This window comes from Schistocerca cancellata, chromosome 1 (assembly GCF_023864275.1).
Source record: "Schistocerca cancellata isolate TAMUIC-IGC-003103 chromosome 1, iqSchCanc2.1, whole genome shotgun sequence".
NCBI lineage: Eukaryota > Metazoa > Arthropoda > Insecta > Orthoptera > Acrididae > Schistocerca > Schistocerca cancellata.
Window position 1 is genome coordinate 991,101,642 of NC_064626.1, and position 18,380 is coordinate 991,120,021.

At 43.3% G+C, this 18,380-nt stretch overlaps 1 protein-coding gene and 1 non-coding gene across 2 annotated transcripts in view; both read left to right on the forward strand.

The window, feature by feature from the left end:
- Window positions 1–18,380, forward strand: part of LOC126088737 (uncharacterized) — a 471,473-nt gene that overhangs the window by 406,676 nt on the left and 46,417 nt on the right. The window contains exon 7 of the mRNA XM_049906860.1: window positions 7,768–7,828. Within this exon, the coding sequence (XP_049762817.1) occupies window positions 7,768–7,828 (61 nt within the window). The remainder of the gene's footprint in view (window positions 1–7,767; window positions 7,829–18,380) is intronic.
- Trnat-agu (transfer RNA threonine (anticodon AGU)) lies at window positions 10,532–10,603 on the forward strand. Its single transcript has one exon. It is a non-coding gene; the product is annotated as a tRNA-Thr (tRNA).

An 18,380-nucleotide genomic window follows, 5' to 3' on the forward strand; every position in this document is an offset into this window, starting at 1 on the left:
ACCCTGATAAACTCTTCGGAGACAGTTACGACGACATTTAGCACTAAAACGGTACAAAATGCAGCTTAGGGAACACGTGATGATGAAGGTGACGAGGAAAAAGTCAGCAGTTTGGTCTCTTGATCCTAAGCCCGGAGAAAAGAGGATGTTACTTTCCCTGTGCACTAGATTCTAATTGACGAGATTATCCTTTCCTCTGTAGCATTTACGACACAGCGTTGGCCTTTAGAAATCAGTCCACGCTGTATCTGAATGTCCCAGATATTACCCTAAGATAAGTTATTACTGTGCAGCTTCGTACAAAAGGGTCTATCGCCTTTTCACAGCAAACAGTCTTCTAAATGTTCTGTTTTGAGGCTCTAGCGTTTTCCAAAATTACGGAAAGAAGAGAGTGATGATTTTGTTTTTCTGCTGCTGTGTTACTTGGCTACGAGAGAGTATTTGCTCCACGCTGAAATGAGTGAAACTGTTTATCATTGGTAACCTCTTTCCACTGACATCAAGTACATCATTTCGTTTCGAGGGGCTAAATAAAAGTTTCGATGTATCTGGCTCTCGTACGGAACACAAATCAGTTGAAGAGAGTATGCCTGCTCAGTAGCCTTTTGTAGGAGCTATGTAAGCAGATCAGTGTACGCCTTGCAACCGGAGGAGGCCCGCTTTATATACATTCGAATATTGTGTATCATGTATTTTAATAAACATATTTCATTTTTTAAATCAAATACATCATATGAAAATGAACCAGTTGCAGGATATGCTCTATCTTCCTTCAAACTGGCAATTAGGATCTCTCAAAAATTATGGTTCTTCGGACGTTACTCTTACAGTTAGTGTCTGTGTTAGGCCAGAACTAATCGTGTAGGAACTAAACCGAATGTCCTGTGGAGTAATGCAGGTGAACAACCAGAAATGTTTTCAGCTACCGCCTCCAAGGACATCTACATTCAAAATGTTCGATTTTGATATACCAAAAGAGGTGTGACTATTCTAATTTTCATTATTCCGGATGCAGGGTGTTGTTTCAGGTAAATTAAAATAACAACATTCACGAAATGCGCGTTCAAGGTGAAAAGTTAGAAGTGTAAAGTAGAGTAATGTTTTTGCCGGGGGGAATGGTTACTTTCGACAAATGATTGGTTTATTCTTCTGCTTCTGGGTTTTCATTCTCATAACGTTTTGGGCAACTGTTTGGCTTGTTATTCTTTTTCGGGGTTTTCATCATCATAATGTATCATCATGATGAATGCACTACTTTGATTCTGGAAGAACAGTTTCACCAATGTCTGGTAATTTCATGTTTGTCATAACTTATCCGATTTTATTTTTAAGTAAACGAAGAATTTCATTCCGTGCATGAAATCTGAAGGAAGCTGCTTATAGTTGTAACACTAAAGCTTTGATACCTTGCTGATTGTCACATTTGGGGCGTGTCTGTAAGACTTGGGTATTAGTCTTATTGACCAGTTGTAAAATTTTGGCACCGATACTGAATTTCTAAACAAAAACTGTTCCGTGCGAAAAATTGGAACTGTTGGCTTCGCACCAAGGTGCTCTCTCTCTCTCTCTCTCTCTCTCTCTCTCTCTCTCTCTCTCTCTCTCTCTCTCTCTGCTTCCCTCCCCTCTTCCTCCCCTGAACGAAAGTTATGACAGAGTTCTTATTTCCATATAATGAGAGAGATCGGTGGGTTGATTAAAGCATGTCTTGTACAATGAGGCGTGATCTCATCAGTTTAGTTACGTCTTTCGGACTGCTCATCGTTGTGCATAATAGAACGTTACAGTAAACGATTTCCCACAGTACATTCATGTCAGGGACAAGAGATGATATGATGGAGAAAGTGAAATTATCTCGAGGTCTCGGCTTTGCAGTGTTCGGTGATATCCCGCACGGTTCTGTAATTGTAATCATTTGTGCATCACTATGTACTTAATATGTAATATAAAATTTCAACCACGTTTATTCTTTTTCGTGTTTTCACAAGTTTTGGTAGAGTAGATTCCCATTTGTAATACCCAGCAATAGTGTCATGACGTCAATATACGAGGGTTGGAACTTTAATAGTGGCAACTATTTGTTTACAGCTCGTACAAAGTAGATACGTGTTTCAAAGTTTCACTGACCTTCAAAGTAGTCACCAGCATTGTGTACAACCCGTTGCCAGCGATGTGGAAGTCGTAGAATACTCTTAGCAGTGCCAGTTGTGTTGACAGATCGAGCTGCGCGGTCTACTGCCCGACGAATTTGTAGCATTTCTGAAGCTAATGCCGTGAAGTGTTTCCTTCAGTTTAGAAATCGAGTTAAACACAGATGGGCTTAAGTCAGGGGAGTGCAGTAGGTGCTGTAGCACTTAGCAGCCCCATCAGTCAAAAAAATCAGTAACAGCCTGCACTGTACGTGCTTGAGCATTGTCCTGCAAAATGATGGTCAGGTCCTGCAGAAGGTGTCATCACTTCTGTCTCTAAGATGCTCGTAGATTGTATTCCAAAAATAAACAACATAGAGACAGAAGTGATGACACTTTCTGCAGGACCTGACCATCATTTTGCAGGACAATGCTCAAGCACGTACAGTGCAAGCTGTTCCTGACTTGTTTGACTGATGGGGCTGCTAAGTGCTATACCACCTACTGCACTCCCCTGACTTAAGCCCTCCTGTGTTCAACTCGATTTCTAAACTGAAGGAAACACTTCACGGCATTAGCTTCAGAAATGCTACAAATTCGTTGGGCAGTAGACGGCGCAGCTCGAACTGTCAACACAACTGGCACTGCTGAGAGTATTCTACAACTTCCAAATCGCTGGCAACGGGTTGTACACAATGCTGGTGACTACTTTGAAGGTCAGTAAAACTTTGAAACACGTATCTACTTTGTACGAGCTGTAAATAAATAGTTGCCACTATTAAAGTTCCAACCCTTGTATAAGTGTAAACATGGTTGCACAATTGCATGCGAGCTTTCTTTACGATTCTTGCACGAACACCGAGCGCCATGGTTAACCCACTAGACTTGTGCACGGCAGGATCAGGGTTCAAATCACCCAGTAAAAAAGATATCATACCTCCGTGATATCCTTAAATAGCTGCATGTACTTCTCCATTTGAGCTTTGCTCGTGTCTTTAGGGCGTTAAACATGAAAACTACAGTATTGTGGTGAGGGAAACGGTCAAAACCCAATGCTTGTACGTAAAAAGCGCAGAGTTAGTGCTCTTATTTCAGAAAGCGGACATCACTGTAATACATCTGATTTTTAAACTATTTTTAGTACAGAGCAATAAAGAAATCTTCTTTTGCTCTATCAGCACGTTGTATGTACGAGGGGCATTCCGTAAACGGATAGTTATTCTCTGGATTCCCCTCTTGGTCATTCTGTGGATGCGTTACACCTTGAATATACAGGGTGTTACAAAAAGGTACGGCCAAACTTTCAGGAAACATTCCTCACACACAAATAAAGAAAAGATGTTATGTGGACGTGTGTCTGGAAACGCTTAATTTCCATGTTAGAGCTCATTTTAGTTTCATCAGTATGTACTGTACTTCCTCGATTCACCGCCAGTTGGCCCAATTGAAGGAAGGTAATGTTGACTTCGGTGCTTGTGTTGACATGCGACTCATTGCTCTACATCGCTCTACATTGTTGGTGATGTCTTGGCCCAATGTTCTTCCACTTACGCTCAATGGAGCACGTTATCATGATTTCATACGGGATACTCTACCTGTGCTGCTAGAACATGTGCCTTTACAAGTACGACACAACATGTGGTTCATGCAAGATGAAGCTCCTGCACATTTCAGTCGAAGTGTTCGTACGCTTCTCAACAACAGATTCGGTGACCGATGGATTGGTAGAGACTGACCAATTCCATGGCCTCCACGCTCTCCTGACCTCAACCCTCTTGACTTTCATTTATGGGGGCATTTGAAAGCTCTTGTTTACGCAACCCCGGTACCAAATGTACAGACTCTTCGTGCTTGTATTGTGGACGGCTGTGAAACAATACGCCATTCTCCAGGGCTGCATCAGCGCATCAGGGATTCCGTGCGACGGAGGGTGGATGCATGTATCCTCGCTAACGGAGGACATTTTGAACATTTCCTGTAACAAAGTGTTTGAAGTCACGCTGGTACGTTCTGTTGCTGTGTGTTTCCATTCCATGATTAATGTGATTTGAAGAGAAGTAATAAAATGAGCTCTAACATGGAAAGTAAGCGTTTCCGGACACATGTCCACATAACATATTTTCTTTCTTTGTGTGTGAGGAATGTTTCCTGAAAGTTTGGCCGTACCTTTTTGTAACACCCTGTATACACCGACTGGTGCTACACTCACTGTCTTCTCAGATAGTCCATTATCATCACAAATCTTTGCAACACAAGCTTTCATATGATTTCCCACCTGTGTTGTTCCTTGTTCGTCAGCAGTGGAATATCCTATTTGAATCCTGAGTGTGGCTGTCTTGCACCTTTAGTATCAACAGCGGTAATAAACGTCAGTCTAATGGATCTTAAAGTGAATGAAGTTAGGAGTCACGGCTATTTCATTCAAGTTTCCCAGCGTGTTTTCCTCGGATGAAAGATGCAATGTTCAGCCTAAGATTTACAGGGAACAAAAAGTAACATGCATTTTGACCGTTTGCGTGGCAAAAGAAATACATACTGGTAAAATAGGGAAAGGAGAAAAGTGAGACCGCACTGTGCACTTATTTGGTTTGCTGCTTTGGACTTGGGGTCGTGTTCGGAGCGTCATTGTCCACTTCTTCAACGTACCGTTGTAATATTTATCATAAAACGTTTGTTTTCACGGTCGTTAGTTATATCTATACTGACGCTATTTTATGAACATTAGGCCGTGGTCTACGACATGTTTCCGTGCGTATCGTTTGGTCCTCCGCTGCAGAAGACGTCCTCAGAGGCGAGAGAGAGGCAGTCAATCAATTTTCGAACGTAAACTTGTTTGGATAGACGATATTGCAGTTAAGACCAGCTAAACAAGTTTACTTTTGAATAACTGCAGCTTCTAATAGCTAAACAAGTAATCATTTTTAAAATAACTATTGATCATGTTTTTTATCTGAGTTCATTGTAACGGTTTTATCTTCGCGTTCAGGAGGTGAAGGAATCAGAAGATTTGTAATCATAATATGGTTGATCGAATGCACATTGCGCATTTTGTCGGTTTGTGGAAGCGAAGAGCCGAGTGAGCTGTTCACCTGGCTTGATTTCGATCTTCTCATTGTTGTTACCGTAAGAATCCGCTGGAGCACTATCGCGGGCGAGTTCAGGTCGCACATGGCAGCGTCTCCAGAAGTGTGTCCTCAGTTTTTTGGAGGGGACTAGTCGAGCCGTTGTCGTCTCACGGGCGACATGTGCCCGCTGTGATTGCTATCCGCTGGCGACGTCCGAGGTGTCAATTTATGTTAATACGGGGACAGTTTTGTTAGCCGTGTCGCCCGATAGCCAATGCTGACTGGCGCCATCTAGGCGTAAATGATGAAGCAGGCTTCCTACATCTTCCCCGGGGAGGAGCGCTGTTGTGACTTTGTTGTTCTGACGCCTCTATCTGTTTGTGGTTGTCTTCCGAAGTGCCTCTCTGAAAAATGCGTCACTCCGAACAAGTTATTGATTCATATAGTCAACCATAGACACCTATCGTATCAGAAAAGAGATACGTGTCTCAGTCTCGAATGTCTTCTTCAGCTGGTGCAGCTCAGATAACAACAACAACTTCATTTGACCCTAGTTTCTTATGCTATATATAGACTGCCAAACCACAGTAGTCAATACGGATTACGTAATGGACTTAACTCCGCTTCATGCGTTCACGGTTGCTTATTAACAGTTAATACATAGAGAAAGGAAGACGTCCCTTCCTCCTCCCCCCCCCTCTCCCCCTCTCTCTCCCTCCCTTCCTCCCTCCCTCTCCCTCTTTATGTGTGTTTGTGCCTATAATGTATATAAAAATCAAAGGTCCGGAAAAGTCTTCGCTTATTTAAAACGGTAGATGAAACGTGGATGGCTAGCAGTAGCCAAAATTGTGATCCCAGCGTGAAAACAATCGGTGCAGATGTGAAATAAACGAAATGTGTAGTGCATTCCAAAAGAGTCACGCTGTTCCTGTGTGCGATTCTTCAGAAAATATTTCGTGAAAAATGGTTATTAATAAAATTACAAGCCCTCTTTGCACTGCAGTCTCTACAGGCGCCGTTTAACGTACAGCTGTTTACTACTACTACTACTACTACTACTACTACTACTACTACTAAAGTGACACTCACGAAATTAGGCACCTCAAGGTTACACCCTGTTCCTGTGTTTTGATTCTCCAAGAAAGGGATATAAATGAAAACGGAAACGTACAGAATACGACGATTTAGACCAAAGATAGCATTTATAACTGTAAGTAGATACCACGTCAGATGAGAGTATCCGACTGCAAGCAAATACAGGGTGATTTCTGGAAAAAAATTCATTATTCTTGCTCAGAGACCTCCGTTCTTTGTCTTTTCTGCTCATTTGGTTTTTGATCGGAAAGTATAATGGTGGCCAAAAATTCGCAAGAACGAATTTAGTGTAAAATGCATTTATTGTTTCCTGCGGACAACAGTCTTGTAGTATCTTCGGTAAAAGTGGGCTTTGATAAAACCATACGCTGAAATGTACTTTTCTCGCCTTTAACGTAAATAGTGGCCTGAAAGTACCTACAGTCAGTTTTCTGTAGTGTATATCGGTGATTTGGGTGATGAGTACAGTGACGGAGGATCAGTAAGAGCTGGAAACAAAAAGTTTTCGGTAGGCAGGGAATACTCTCGGTCGTATCAAAGCGAGCCGTCGGGACCAAAATCCTGGCGGTGTCATACAAGTAGTAGAGCGCTGCCGCGCACGGAGTCTCACAAATAAAATGCGTTCGTAGGTGGAAAGATGAAATAATTTTGTTTTAAATGTTACCAAATTAATTTTACAGTTTTTTGGTAACTTTCTTGCTTTAAGTTTCTACAAGGTCTAACAGAACGCAAATTCATCGGCGACGACATTTTTCGTTACATAGGCGGAACAGTTTTTCTTATCTCAGTTTCTTTCACGATAAAATATGTATCAGATGCATCTATAAACTTTCGGAATACTCATATATTTTTTCAGTCCAAATATGTCAGTGGTTCTGTTCTCGTAAGATGATTTTTAATTTTTTTAATAGCGGCTGGCAAGAATTCTCTGCGCCATATTATAGACTAAAAGTAGTGATGCCTAAATTTTTTCGAAATTTTTACTAAATCTGAAGTTATCACTAACTGGGCAATGTACGGCAGCAAGATGACCTTGAGATGCCTGTTTTTGTGATTGCTGCTATTCTATTAAGCAATTCTGTACATTTATGCCTAATTATTATATTGTGTTATTGTATGATAGTTATTATATTATGTGTAGGACACTTTGCTCACACTCGGTGGAAACTGAGCAAAAGCTAAAACTTGCTCGTGAAAGACAAAGAAAGATCGAGGGCTCGAGTCCCAGTCTGTCTCATACTTCTAATCTGGTAGGAAGTTTCACACCAGCGCACACTCCACTGCACATTGAAAATTTCATTCAGAGCTAAAGCGGTCCATGTTTAGGTTTTTATTCGTATTACTAAATCACATCAAGGAATGATCTCCAACAGCTCGTGTCTTGTATTGAGGCCCTGTTCTACTGCTAATGCATTCTTATGACTTCAGTAACTGTGGCGCAGTATTGTCTGAACTTACTTCCATGTCTCTTTCTTTCCCAGACTCTCTGATCGGCGTTCATTGCACTCACGGACTCAACAGAACTGCATATTTCGTCTGCAGGTGAGTTCTACTCAGATTCATATGTATTTCATGGAAAAAATCGACTGTTCAGTCACATATATGTTATTGTGAGTTGTTTTATGTTATTCAGGATAGTTCAGTGTCATTTTAATGAAAAAAATGGTTCAAATGGCTCTGAGCACTATGGGACTTAACTACTGTGGTCATCAGTCCCCTAGAACTTAGAACTACTTAAACCTAACTAACCTAAGGACATCACACACATCCATTCCCGAGGCAGGATTCGAACCTGCGACCGTAGCAGTCGCGCGGTTCCGGACTGCGCGCCTAGAACCGCTAGACCACCGCGGCCGGCTCATTTTAATGAGTTCACATCTTGACCGCATGGTTTACCTATGTCAGAAATCCGTAAGAGAAATCACTGTAGACATTGTAATTGCGTATTTGAAGCACACTGAGTAACTAGCTAAACAACAGTCGTTGGATGTACACTGAAGCGCCAAAAAAACTGTTATAGGCAGGATGATGTAAACTGGCAGAACACGGCGCTGCGGTCGTCAACGGCTACGTAAGATACCAAGTGCCTGGCCCAGTTTTTAGATCGGTTACTGCTGTTACAACTGCAGGTTATCAACATTTCAGTGAGTTTGAACGTGGTGTTATAGTCGGTGCGCGAGCGATGGGACGCAGCATCTCCGAGGTAGCGATGAAGTGGGAATTTTCCCGTACGACCATTACATGAATGTACCGCGAATATCAGGGATCAGGTAAAACATCAAATCTCCCACATTGCTACGGCAGAAAAAAGATCCAGCAAGAACGGAACCAACGACGACTGAAAAGAATCGTTCGGAGTGACAGAAGTCCAACTCGTCCGCAATTTGCTGCAGATTTCAAAGCTGGGCCATCAAAAAGTGTCAGCGCGCGAACCACTCAACGAAGCATCATCGATATGAGCTTTCGGAGCCGAAGGCCCACTCGTGTGCTCTTGATGACTGCACGACACAAAGCTTTACGCCTCACCTGGGCCCGTCAACACCGACATCGGACTGTTGATGACTGGAAACACGTTGCCCGATTGGACGAGTCTCGTTTTAAATTGTATTGAGCGGATAGACGTACAGGGGTATGGAGACAACAACATGAATCTATTGACTCTGCAAGTCATCAGGGGACTGGTCAAGCTGGTGGAGGCTCTGTAATGGTGTGGGGCGTGTGCAGTTGTAGTGATATGGGAACCCTGATACGTCTAGATACGACACGTACGTAAGCAACTTGTCTGTCACCTGCATCCATTAACGTCCATTGTGCATTCCGACGGACTTGGGAAATTCTAGCAGGACAATGAGACACCCCACACGTTCAGAATTGCTACAGAGTGGCTCCAGGAACACTCTTCTGAGTTTAAACACTTCCGCTGGTCACCAAACTCGCCATACATGTTTGTTATTGATCATATCTAGGATCCCTTGCAACTTGCTCTTCAGAAGAGATCTCCACCCCCTTGTACTTTTATGAATTTATGGACAGCCCTGCAGGATTCATGGTGTCAGTTCCCTCCAACACTTCCTCAGACATTATTCGAGTCCATGCCACGTCGTGTTGTGCACTTCTGAGTGCTCGCGTGGGCTCTGCACGATATTAGGCAAGTGTACCAGTTTCTTTGGCTCTTCAGTGTACATTGCTTCTGGCACAAGTCGTTTATAATTTCGTAACAATATTAAAATGTTGTCATAATCTCGAGACTGTTGTAACAGGCCAGTAGGAATCGCATTTCCCCTAGCCACAACTTTTGTTCTCCACTGTGTGTTGGCCGGCCGGAGTGGCCGTGCGGTTCTGAGCGCTACAATTTGGAGCCGAGCGACCGCTACGGTCGCAGGTTCGAATCCTGCCTCGGGTATGGGTGTGTGTGATGTCCTTAGGTTAGTTAGGTTTAATTAGTTCTAAGTTCTAGGCGACTGATGACCTCAGAAGTTAAGTCGCATAGTGCTCAGAGCCATTTGAACCACTATGTGTTACAGATTTCCTTTTGATAGTTGACCTTCATACCGATAGATGTTGCTGCTGATAAATTATCATGTTTTGTGTGCGACACGATTGCCAGCCATGTTACAGACGCTAAATACATTCGTTGTCTTACACTTTCCCTAATGATCTGATGACTAGAGTTGGCCGTTTCTGCACCATGTGCCAAGTAATCACAAGTGTGGGGAAGATGTACTTTTCTTTGATGTTGAGTAACAGCTTCCAGGTATCTTTCATCAAGGTTATTTGGAATTTTTGGTTTCCCGACATTTTTGCGTGTAAGCATGTTGCAAGGCCTTAGTGGTTACCAAATTCATCTGTATACCCAACGGATGGACGACACGCGACCGCGACAGGTGGGGGGGACTCTTGCATTGTACCCTCTAAGACAAAAAAAAAAGGACCAGGACGGAATTATAATCGGTAGATGTAACAAACACGTAAACACGTACGGACAAACAAATGATTACAATTTGAGAAAAATTGGATAAGTTAGTCAAGAGAAAGAACTTCACAAATCGATCAAGTCAATAACGCATTGATCAACCTCTGGCCCTTATGCAAGCAATTATTCGGTTTGACATCGATTGATAGGGTTGTTGGATGCCCTACTGAGGGATGTGGTGCCAAATACCAAGGGAACTGAAGTGTGAATGGAAATTTGGATTGAGGTGGAGGCCTGCTAGTGTAACCCGTGCAGTTGTGCAAAGCCACTGAGCTAGGGTGGCGTAGTAGTTAGCGCATCTGCCTAGTGAGCAGGAGACCAGGGTTCGAATCCTGGCCTTGGTACAAATTTTCATTCGTAGCTTCAGTCTATATATAAACATAATAGATGTTCGACACTTGAAAAGATCTTTGGAACCACTTAGTTTCATTTAATTTTACAGTTTAGATATCTTTAATATAGACAAGGATATTGTATGGAAGGATTGGTTATAAATAATTAAATATCAACTAGAAAAAATAAAAGTTCCGTTATTGATTTTTTTGTTTGTTTTGTAGGTACACATCGGCAGTAACGGCACACTGAAATCCCCGCGCCAGAATACCGTAACACGGTACTAGAGTAGCCGAAAGAAAATGGCGTAACCCCCGTTGCTAAAGTGGAACTTCCTGCGTTAATTCGTTTTCTATACCGACGGATACGTTGCAGCTGTATCAGGCCAATCCAGATGTTTTCTTTAGCCGTCTGAATTGGTCTGATACAACTACAACTTTCCGAAAAAAATTACCGCTCAATGATAATTATCATATGGCACTGATAGCCGGGAGTCACCACCTGGGGAAGTTCGGCTGCAGAGTTGCAAGTCCTTTCAATTGGTGCCACATGGTGTGACTTGAATGCCTCTGATGATGAAATGATGACAAAGAAAACACAGCACCAGAAATTCTCCCGACTTGGCCGGAATCGAACCCACTCAACCTAAGGAGGCGGACACCGTACGATACTCCACTTCATCAGAGGGCTACGCCATTTTGGTGTGGCTCTTCTAGCAGCGTGTTACGGTATGCCGGGGCGGTGATTTGAATGTGTGACATTACTGCTGAAATGTACATGCCAACAAAAAATTCATAGCACAACTTTTGTTTTCCCGCAGTATTAATTAAATCATTATGATTACCACTTGTAAACATCTCGGCGTAATTCAGTGATCTGTGAGGCAGTTCAGCAGTTACTGGCAATCTCAATAACGGAATAAGATTGCGACGTTTCCCTGACTTAACTGTGCAGCCATCCACAAAGGCATCGGACACTATGATCGACAGCGACCGCACTAGTCCCACTGTAGGTTGTACCCTTTTCGCAACGACTAATGTGGAGACCACTCGACAGGCTCTATCGCCATGTGAGGACACGGAGATTCTAGTGGATGACGCGTCGTCACAACCACTACCATTGAAATGGAAGCGCGCAAACCTAACAGCAGTCGACAGAAACACACATCGCGCCCGACGATCAGGAAGCTTACCAAGGAATCGAAAGCAACCTTTCCTGTCAAATTTGGGATTTCATCCTCTCAGCATTCTTCTGCTGCCCATCTGGGTCAAGGTGCAACGTCAGGAGATTGCAGCCTACAACCTTAACAGATGGAGGTCGAATGACGGATGTTTGATTTTGCAGTCTCAGACGAAGTATTTCAATAGAGCGAAGCAACAGTCACCTTCACCAGAGCGGACATGAGGTCATCTCTCACAACTGTGCTAAGAATGCAAACTCGAGTGAAACACATGGCCCTGAGGTCGCAGTTGGCGTAGATATGGTTGAAGCAGCAAACAGGCTAAGTAACTCGTGTGTTACTGCAGTACAGGGCACCAGTGCTCCACAAACCACACGGTGCTTTGTAAAGCAACAAGCGTCAGCCAACGGATACTGCTCCATACGTTGCCTTTGACAAGGTTGAAAATGATAATATGGGGTAGTTACATCCAGTGGCTCTAGGTTGATTGCCGTTTAAAGAAAGAGACAATGTAACACTTAAAATTATTATTATTTCAGGCACTGAATGTAAAAATTGGAATAAAAGCTTGACACTCAGCAGGCAACTTACTATTGCTCGATGCTTTAGACTATTGCTCGATGCTTTAGACAGAAAAGTATCGAAGTTTTTGAATCTAATAAAACATAATGGTACGAAATTACTGAAAAAAGATGTCCTTGAGGAATTGAAGTCCTCCAGCAGCTCTACTGCGCTCGTGCCCAGATGAGTTGGCCACTATATGACTGGAAAACCGTGGCCAGATCAGATCTAGTCTCGATTTCAGTTGATAAGAGCTGGTGGTGTTGTTCCAATGTGGCGTAGACCCCACGAAACCATGGACCTAAGTTGTCAATAAGGCAGAATGCAAGCTTGTGGTGGCTCCATAATGATGTGGGTTGTGTTCCCATGGAATGGACTAGGTTCTCTAGTCCAACTGTACCGCTCATTGACTGGAAATGGTTATGAAAGACATCATGTTTACGTCAGTGGTTGTTAAACTTTTTATTTCCACTATTGCAATTTCGACCTTAGGCCATCATCAAGTGCAGCTGAAATATGAAATGTTTATTACAAAAATCGTTGTGTATTTTGACATTAAACGGATTACAGATATTATTTATGTTCTGAGTACAGCGCCATTGCAGTCCAGCGATTGTACTAGCAAGCATGGAGTTATGCACTCGTTTTACAATTATGGAACATTAATTTATTAAAAACCTACTCTTAATTTTAGATGGGCGTAGGAACAGAACATAATTTATTTCTTCATAGCTTTTTTTAAAAACTTCGTAGTTAAAATGTGAAGGTTTTACATCGTTTACTCAGAAGAAAAATAATATCTGTAATCCATTTAATGTCAAAATACACAACGATCTTTGTAATAAACATTTTGTATTTGAACTGCACTTGTTAGTGGCCTAAGGCCGAAATTGCAATAGTGGAAATAAAAAGTTTAACAGTCACTGGCGTAAACATGATGTCTTTCAAAAAATTTCACGTGACTGTGAATCCCAGTTATGAAAAGGAAATGGTTATGTACGGCTACTTGGAGACATGTTGCCAAACAACGATGGGAATTTTTATGGATGACAATGCGGCATGTCAGTAGGGCACAGTTGGTCGCAATTGGTTTCAAGAAGATTCTGGAAAATTCGATCGAATGACTTGCCTACCCAGAACGCCCGATATGAATCCCATGGAACTCTTATGGGGCATAATCTAGAGATCAGTTCGTGCACAAAATCCTGCACTGGCTACACCTTCGGGATTATGGACGGCTATACAGGCAGCATGGTTTAATATGTCTGTGGGGGACTGAGACGACACTCCAGACGCACGCAATTTAATTAGAAGGCGCTTGTGAGGAGCAGTGTCAAAATCCTTTCAGAAATCTGAAAATATGAAATTAATTTGACGTCCCATGTCGATAGCACTCATTACTTCGTCGGAACAAAAGAGGTAGTTGTGTTTCACAAGAACGATATTTTCTGAATCCGTGTTGGCTGTTTGTCAATAATTCGTTTTCTTCGAGATGATCATAATGTTCGAGCACAGAATATGTTTCAAAATCTTACTGCAAACCGACGTTAGTGACATGGGTCTGCAACTCAGCAAATTACGCCTATTTCCATTCTTGGATATTGGTGTGAGTTGTGCAACCTTCCAGTCTCTGGGTTCAGTTCTTTCTATCAGTTAGCGGTTCTACATGATTGCTAAGTGTGAAGGTATTGTATCAGCATACTCTGAAAGGAACCTCACTGTCATACAGTCTGGGCCAGAAGCCGTGCCTTTTTTAAGTGTTATAAGGTGCTTCGCTACTTCTAAGTTACTCATGTTGGTAGTTGTTCTTCATTCGAATCGTGGAATATTTACTATGTCTTCTTTTGTGAACGAATTTTGGAAAACTGTGCTTAGTAACTTTGCTTTAGTGGCGCTGTCGCCATTGTTATCGCTCACTGGAAGTATTCTTTGCGTCTTGCCACTGGTGTACTTTACCTATGATCAGAATCTCTTTCGTACATTAATAGCATTCACAGTTGGAATATGGACAAGCATCGGCTGTAAAATGGAATTACGACAATGAAAATTTGTGCCGCATTGGGACTCGAACCCGAATTTTCCACTCACCACGAGCGGTCGCCTTTCCATTTGGCTATCCGTGCCGTCTCACGGCCAGACCCTAAACTTCGATTTGTCGTCAACGATGCGTTTGTAACCCGGGCTCATACATCCATTATGTATTTCCCGTACAGGTGAGACATTAACATAAGTGGCTCATGCCTCGCACAAATTTGGACGAAATCAGCGATGACGAGTAGGTGCGGACCCCGTGTTAGACGTAGATACAAAGTCCAAATCGTTCATTTAAGGCGACGAATACAACCCGCCGGCCCTCAGAATTCTAAGTTAGGGCATGTGCACGATTTGGTTACACTGTAAGACGTGGAAGTGTCTATAGGAAGTGTCGTCTTCTTCTTGAGTTGCAGTGCTGTATCAGCTCGTGGTAAAAGTCGCACAATGTTGACACAAACAAACAAGTTCGAGTCCACTCGTTCCTCTGTTTTTTTTTTCGGCTATCTGCTAAAGTTATCAATGGGATGGAACTTCAAAGATAATTCGCTTCACTTTCTAACTCATCAGTAATAGCAGAAACTTCCAGAAACAATTCCGCAAAACAGCTTGCGGCTGCGTCAAGATCTGAACAGTTCACTCACGCTCTTCGCCCTTCAGTGTCGATCGGCCACCGGCCACATTCAACCCACCGCCTGACGTCAGGAGGCGTCCGACCAGGCACAGTGGCGCGGCGCTTTGAGGGCGTTTATCACCTGTCATTTTCTTATTTGAATTTCTAGTATTTATCTCGCAGTTACACTACTGACCATTAAAATTGCTGCACCACGAAGATAACGTGCTACAGACGCGAAACTAAACCGACAGGAAGAAGATGCTGTGATATGCAAGTGATTAGCTTTTCAGAGCATTCACACAAGGTTGGCGCCGGTGGCGACACCTACAAAGTGCTCACATGAGGAAAGTTTCCAACCGGTTTCTCATACACAAACAGCAACTGACCGGCATTGCCTGGTGAAACGTTGTTGTGACACCTCGTGTAAGGAGGAGAAATGCGTACCATCACGTTTTTGGCTTTGGTAAAGGTCGGATTGTAGCCTATTGCGATTGCGGTTTATCGTATCGTGACATTGCTGCTAGCTTTGGTCGAGATCCAATGACTCTTAGCAGAATATGGAATCGGTGGGTTCAGGAGGGTAATACGGAACACCGTGCTGGATCCCAACGGCCTCGTATCACTAGCAGTCGAGATGACAGGCATCTTATCCACATGGCTGTAACGGATCGTGCAGCCACGTCTCGATCCCTGAGTCAACAGATGGGGACTTTTGCAAGGGAACAACCATCTGCACGAACAGTTCGACGACGTTTGCAGCAGCATGGACTATCAGCTCGGAGACCATGGCTGCAGTTACCCTTGACGCTGCATCACAGACAGGAGCCCCTGCGATGGTGTACTCAACGACGAACCTGGGTGCACGAATGGAAAAATGTCATTTTTTCAGATGAATCCAGGTTCTGTTTACAGCATCATGATGGTCACATCCGTGTTTGGCGACATCGCGGTGAACGCACATTGGAAAGGTGTATTTGTCATCGCCATACTGGCGTATCACCCGGCGTGATGGTATGGGGTGCCATTGGTTACACGCCTCGGTCACCTCTTGTTCGCATTGACGGCACTTTGAACACTACTGGCCATTAATATTGCTACACCAAGAAGAAATGCAGATGATAAACGGGTATTCATTGGACAAATATATTATACTAGAACCGACATGTGATTACATTTTCACGCAATTTGGGTGCATAGATCCTGAGAAATCGGTTCCCAGAACAACCACCTGTGGCCGTAATAACGGCCTCGATGCGGCTGAGCATTGAGTCCAACAGAGCTTGGATAGCGTTTACAGGTACAGATGCCCATGCAGCTTTAACATGATACCACAGCTCATCAAGAGCAGTGACTGGCGTATTGTGACGAGCCAGTTGCTCGGCCGCCATTGACCAGACGTTTTCAATTGGTGAGAGATCTGGAGAATGTGCTGGCCAGGGCAGCAGTCGAACATTTTCTGTATCCAGAAAGGCCCGTACAGGACCTACAACATGCGGTCGTGCATTATACTGCTGAAATGTAGGGTTTCACAGGGAGCGAATGAAGGGTAGAGCCACGGGTCGTAACACATCTGGTGGTTGTAATTAGAGTGAAGCTGTTCCGAGTGCTGCAATGCGGGCTGCATACATCACATGACGCCGAAATGTAGGTATGTTCATTAATCGGTGCACTCGCGGAGTATGCTGAAAAAATAATAGTTCCACTTTCTTCCCCCTGGTGAAAATATAGTGCTGTAAGCAGTCAGTATGTGATGTGGGTGTAGCAGACGGGGAGGAATAATCAAATACGTGATAGTGGTGGTTCTGACACATTTATTAGGATATTGTACACATTTATTAGGATATTGTTCAAAGATGGTTCAAATGGTTCTGAGCACTATGGGATTTAACTTCTGAGGTCCTCAGTCCCCTAGAACTTAGAACTACTTAAACCGAACTAACTTAAGGCTGTAGCGCCTAGAACCGCTCAGCTACCCCGGCCGGGTAGGATATTGTCACAAGATACATTATGGATTCAATATGGTCTCTCGACTCAGCATCTTGCTGCATCCATAACACGGCATCGTCGTCGTCGTCGGTGGTCGTAGCATAACTGTGTAATGAGTGCGATATATCGTCGTATGCTATCATTCAGATGAGGAAGAGCCCCAATAAATCCCTATAGACACGATCTTTCAGACATCCCCACAATCAGAAGTCACATGGATTTAGGTCGAGGGATCTGCAGGGCCACATGTATTGAAGATGCCGTTAGATAATGCTTTCATTACTGAAGGTTTCTCGAAGCAAATCTTTCACGTGGTAAGCAACATGTGGTGTTGCCCCATCATGCATGAAAATAGTGGTCTGAAAGCAATTGCGTTCTTGCAGAGCTCGAATCACTGTTCGCACGAGAAGAGCCTCACGAAGTGCAGATGACACTGTACATCTAACAGGCCCGTACGTGTCATCCCCTCGAATAAAAATGGACGGAGATTGAAGTGAACAACATGTGGCGGAGTAGAATCCCATATGCAAGGAACACATACGTGCATTCGCAGAACCATGTAGAGTAAAATGCGCATCGTTCGTCCAAAGAATTTTCCCCAGCCACATGTCATCCATTTCCATGGGTGCCAAAAAATAAAGGGCAAAGTCAAGGTCATGTACCCATTTTGGTGCCCCATTTGGTGCACATTCTGAATGTTGTAGGGATACTGATGTAAAATGCACGACAAGATCTTTTGAACTGTTGAATAGGGAAATATAATTCCAGTGACACAGCTCGAACACTGGCTGCAGAATTTGAGGCATGTTCTGCATGGTGAGCTACAGTTGCAGGAGCTTCATCACCAACTGCCATGGAAATGAGCCGCCACCTTCTCCCTGCTGCACCACCTAATTCTCCCGTTGTTCCAAATATCTGGATCATATTCTTTAGCCTATTTATTGACATTCGGCCTCTCTGCAGATTTTTCTGTCGGTCATATTCAGCAATGCGTCACTGCTATTGCTGGTGTTCTGAATAGACATTGCGTTTGTTATGGAGAACTTCAACTTTCAACCTTCTTCACTCTTTACACCAACAGTCACTACACAAAACAATTAACACGTGTCGCCAAGTGACAAAAAGCACACTGACGTCAAAACAGATACTTTTTACATCGTAACTGCTTACAGCACTATTGTTTCACGTCATGCACAAAGTGGAACTATTAATTTTTTCAGCGTACTCGACAAGCGCAAGGATTAATGAACGTAACCGCGATGTTTCAGCATCCTGTAATGTATGAAGCTCTCGGAACACCACCAGTTTAATAATAATCGCCTGATATTTCGAATCTGGTGGATCAAAAAAAAATTGCTCCCGAGGTGTGTGGTCAACGCAGCTGGTATTCGGGCCAACATCTGAGACAGCTTTC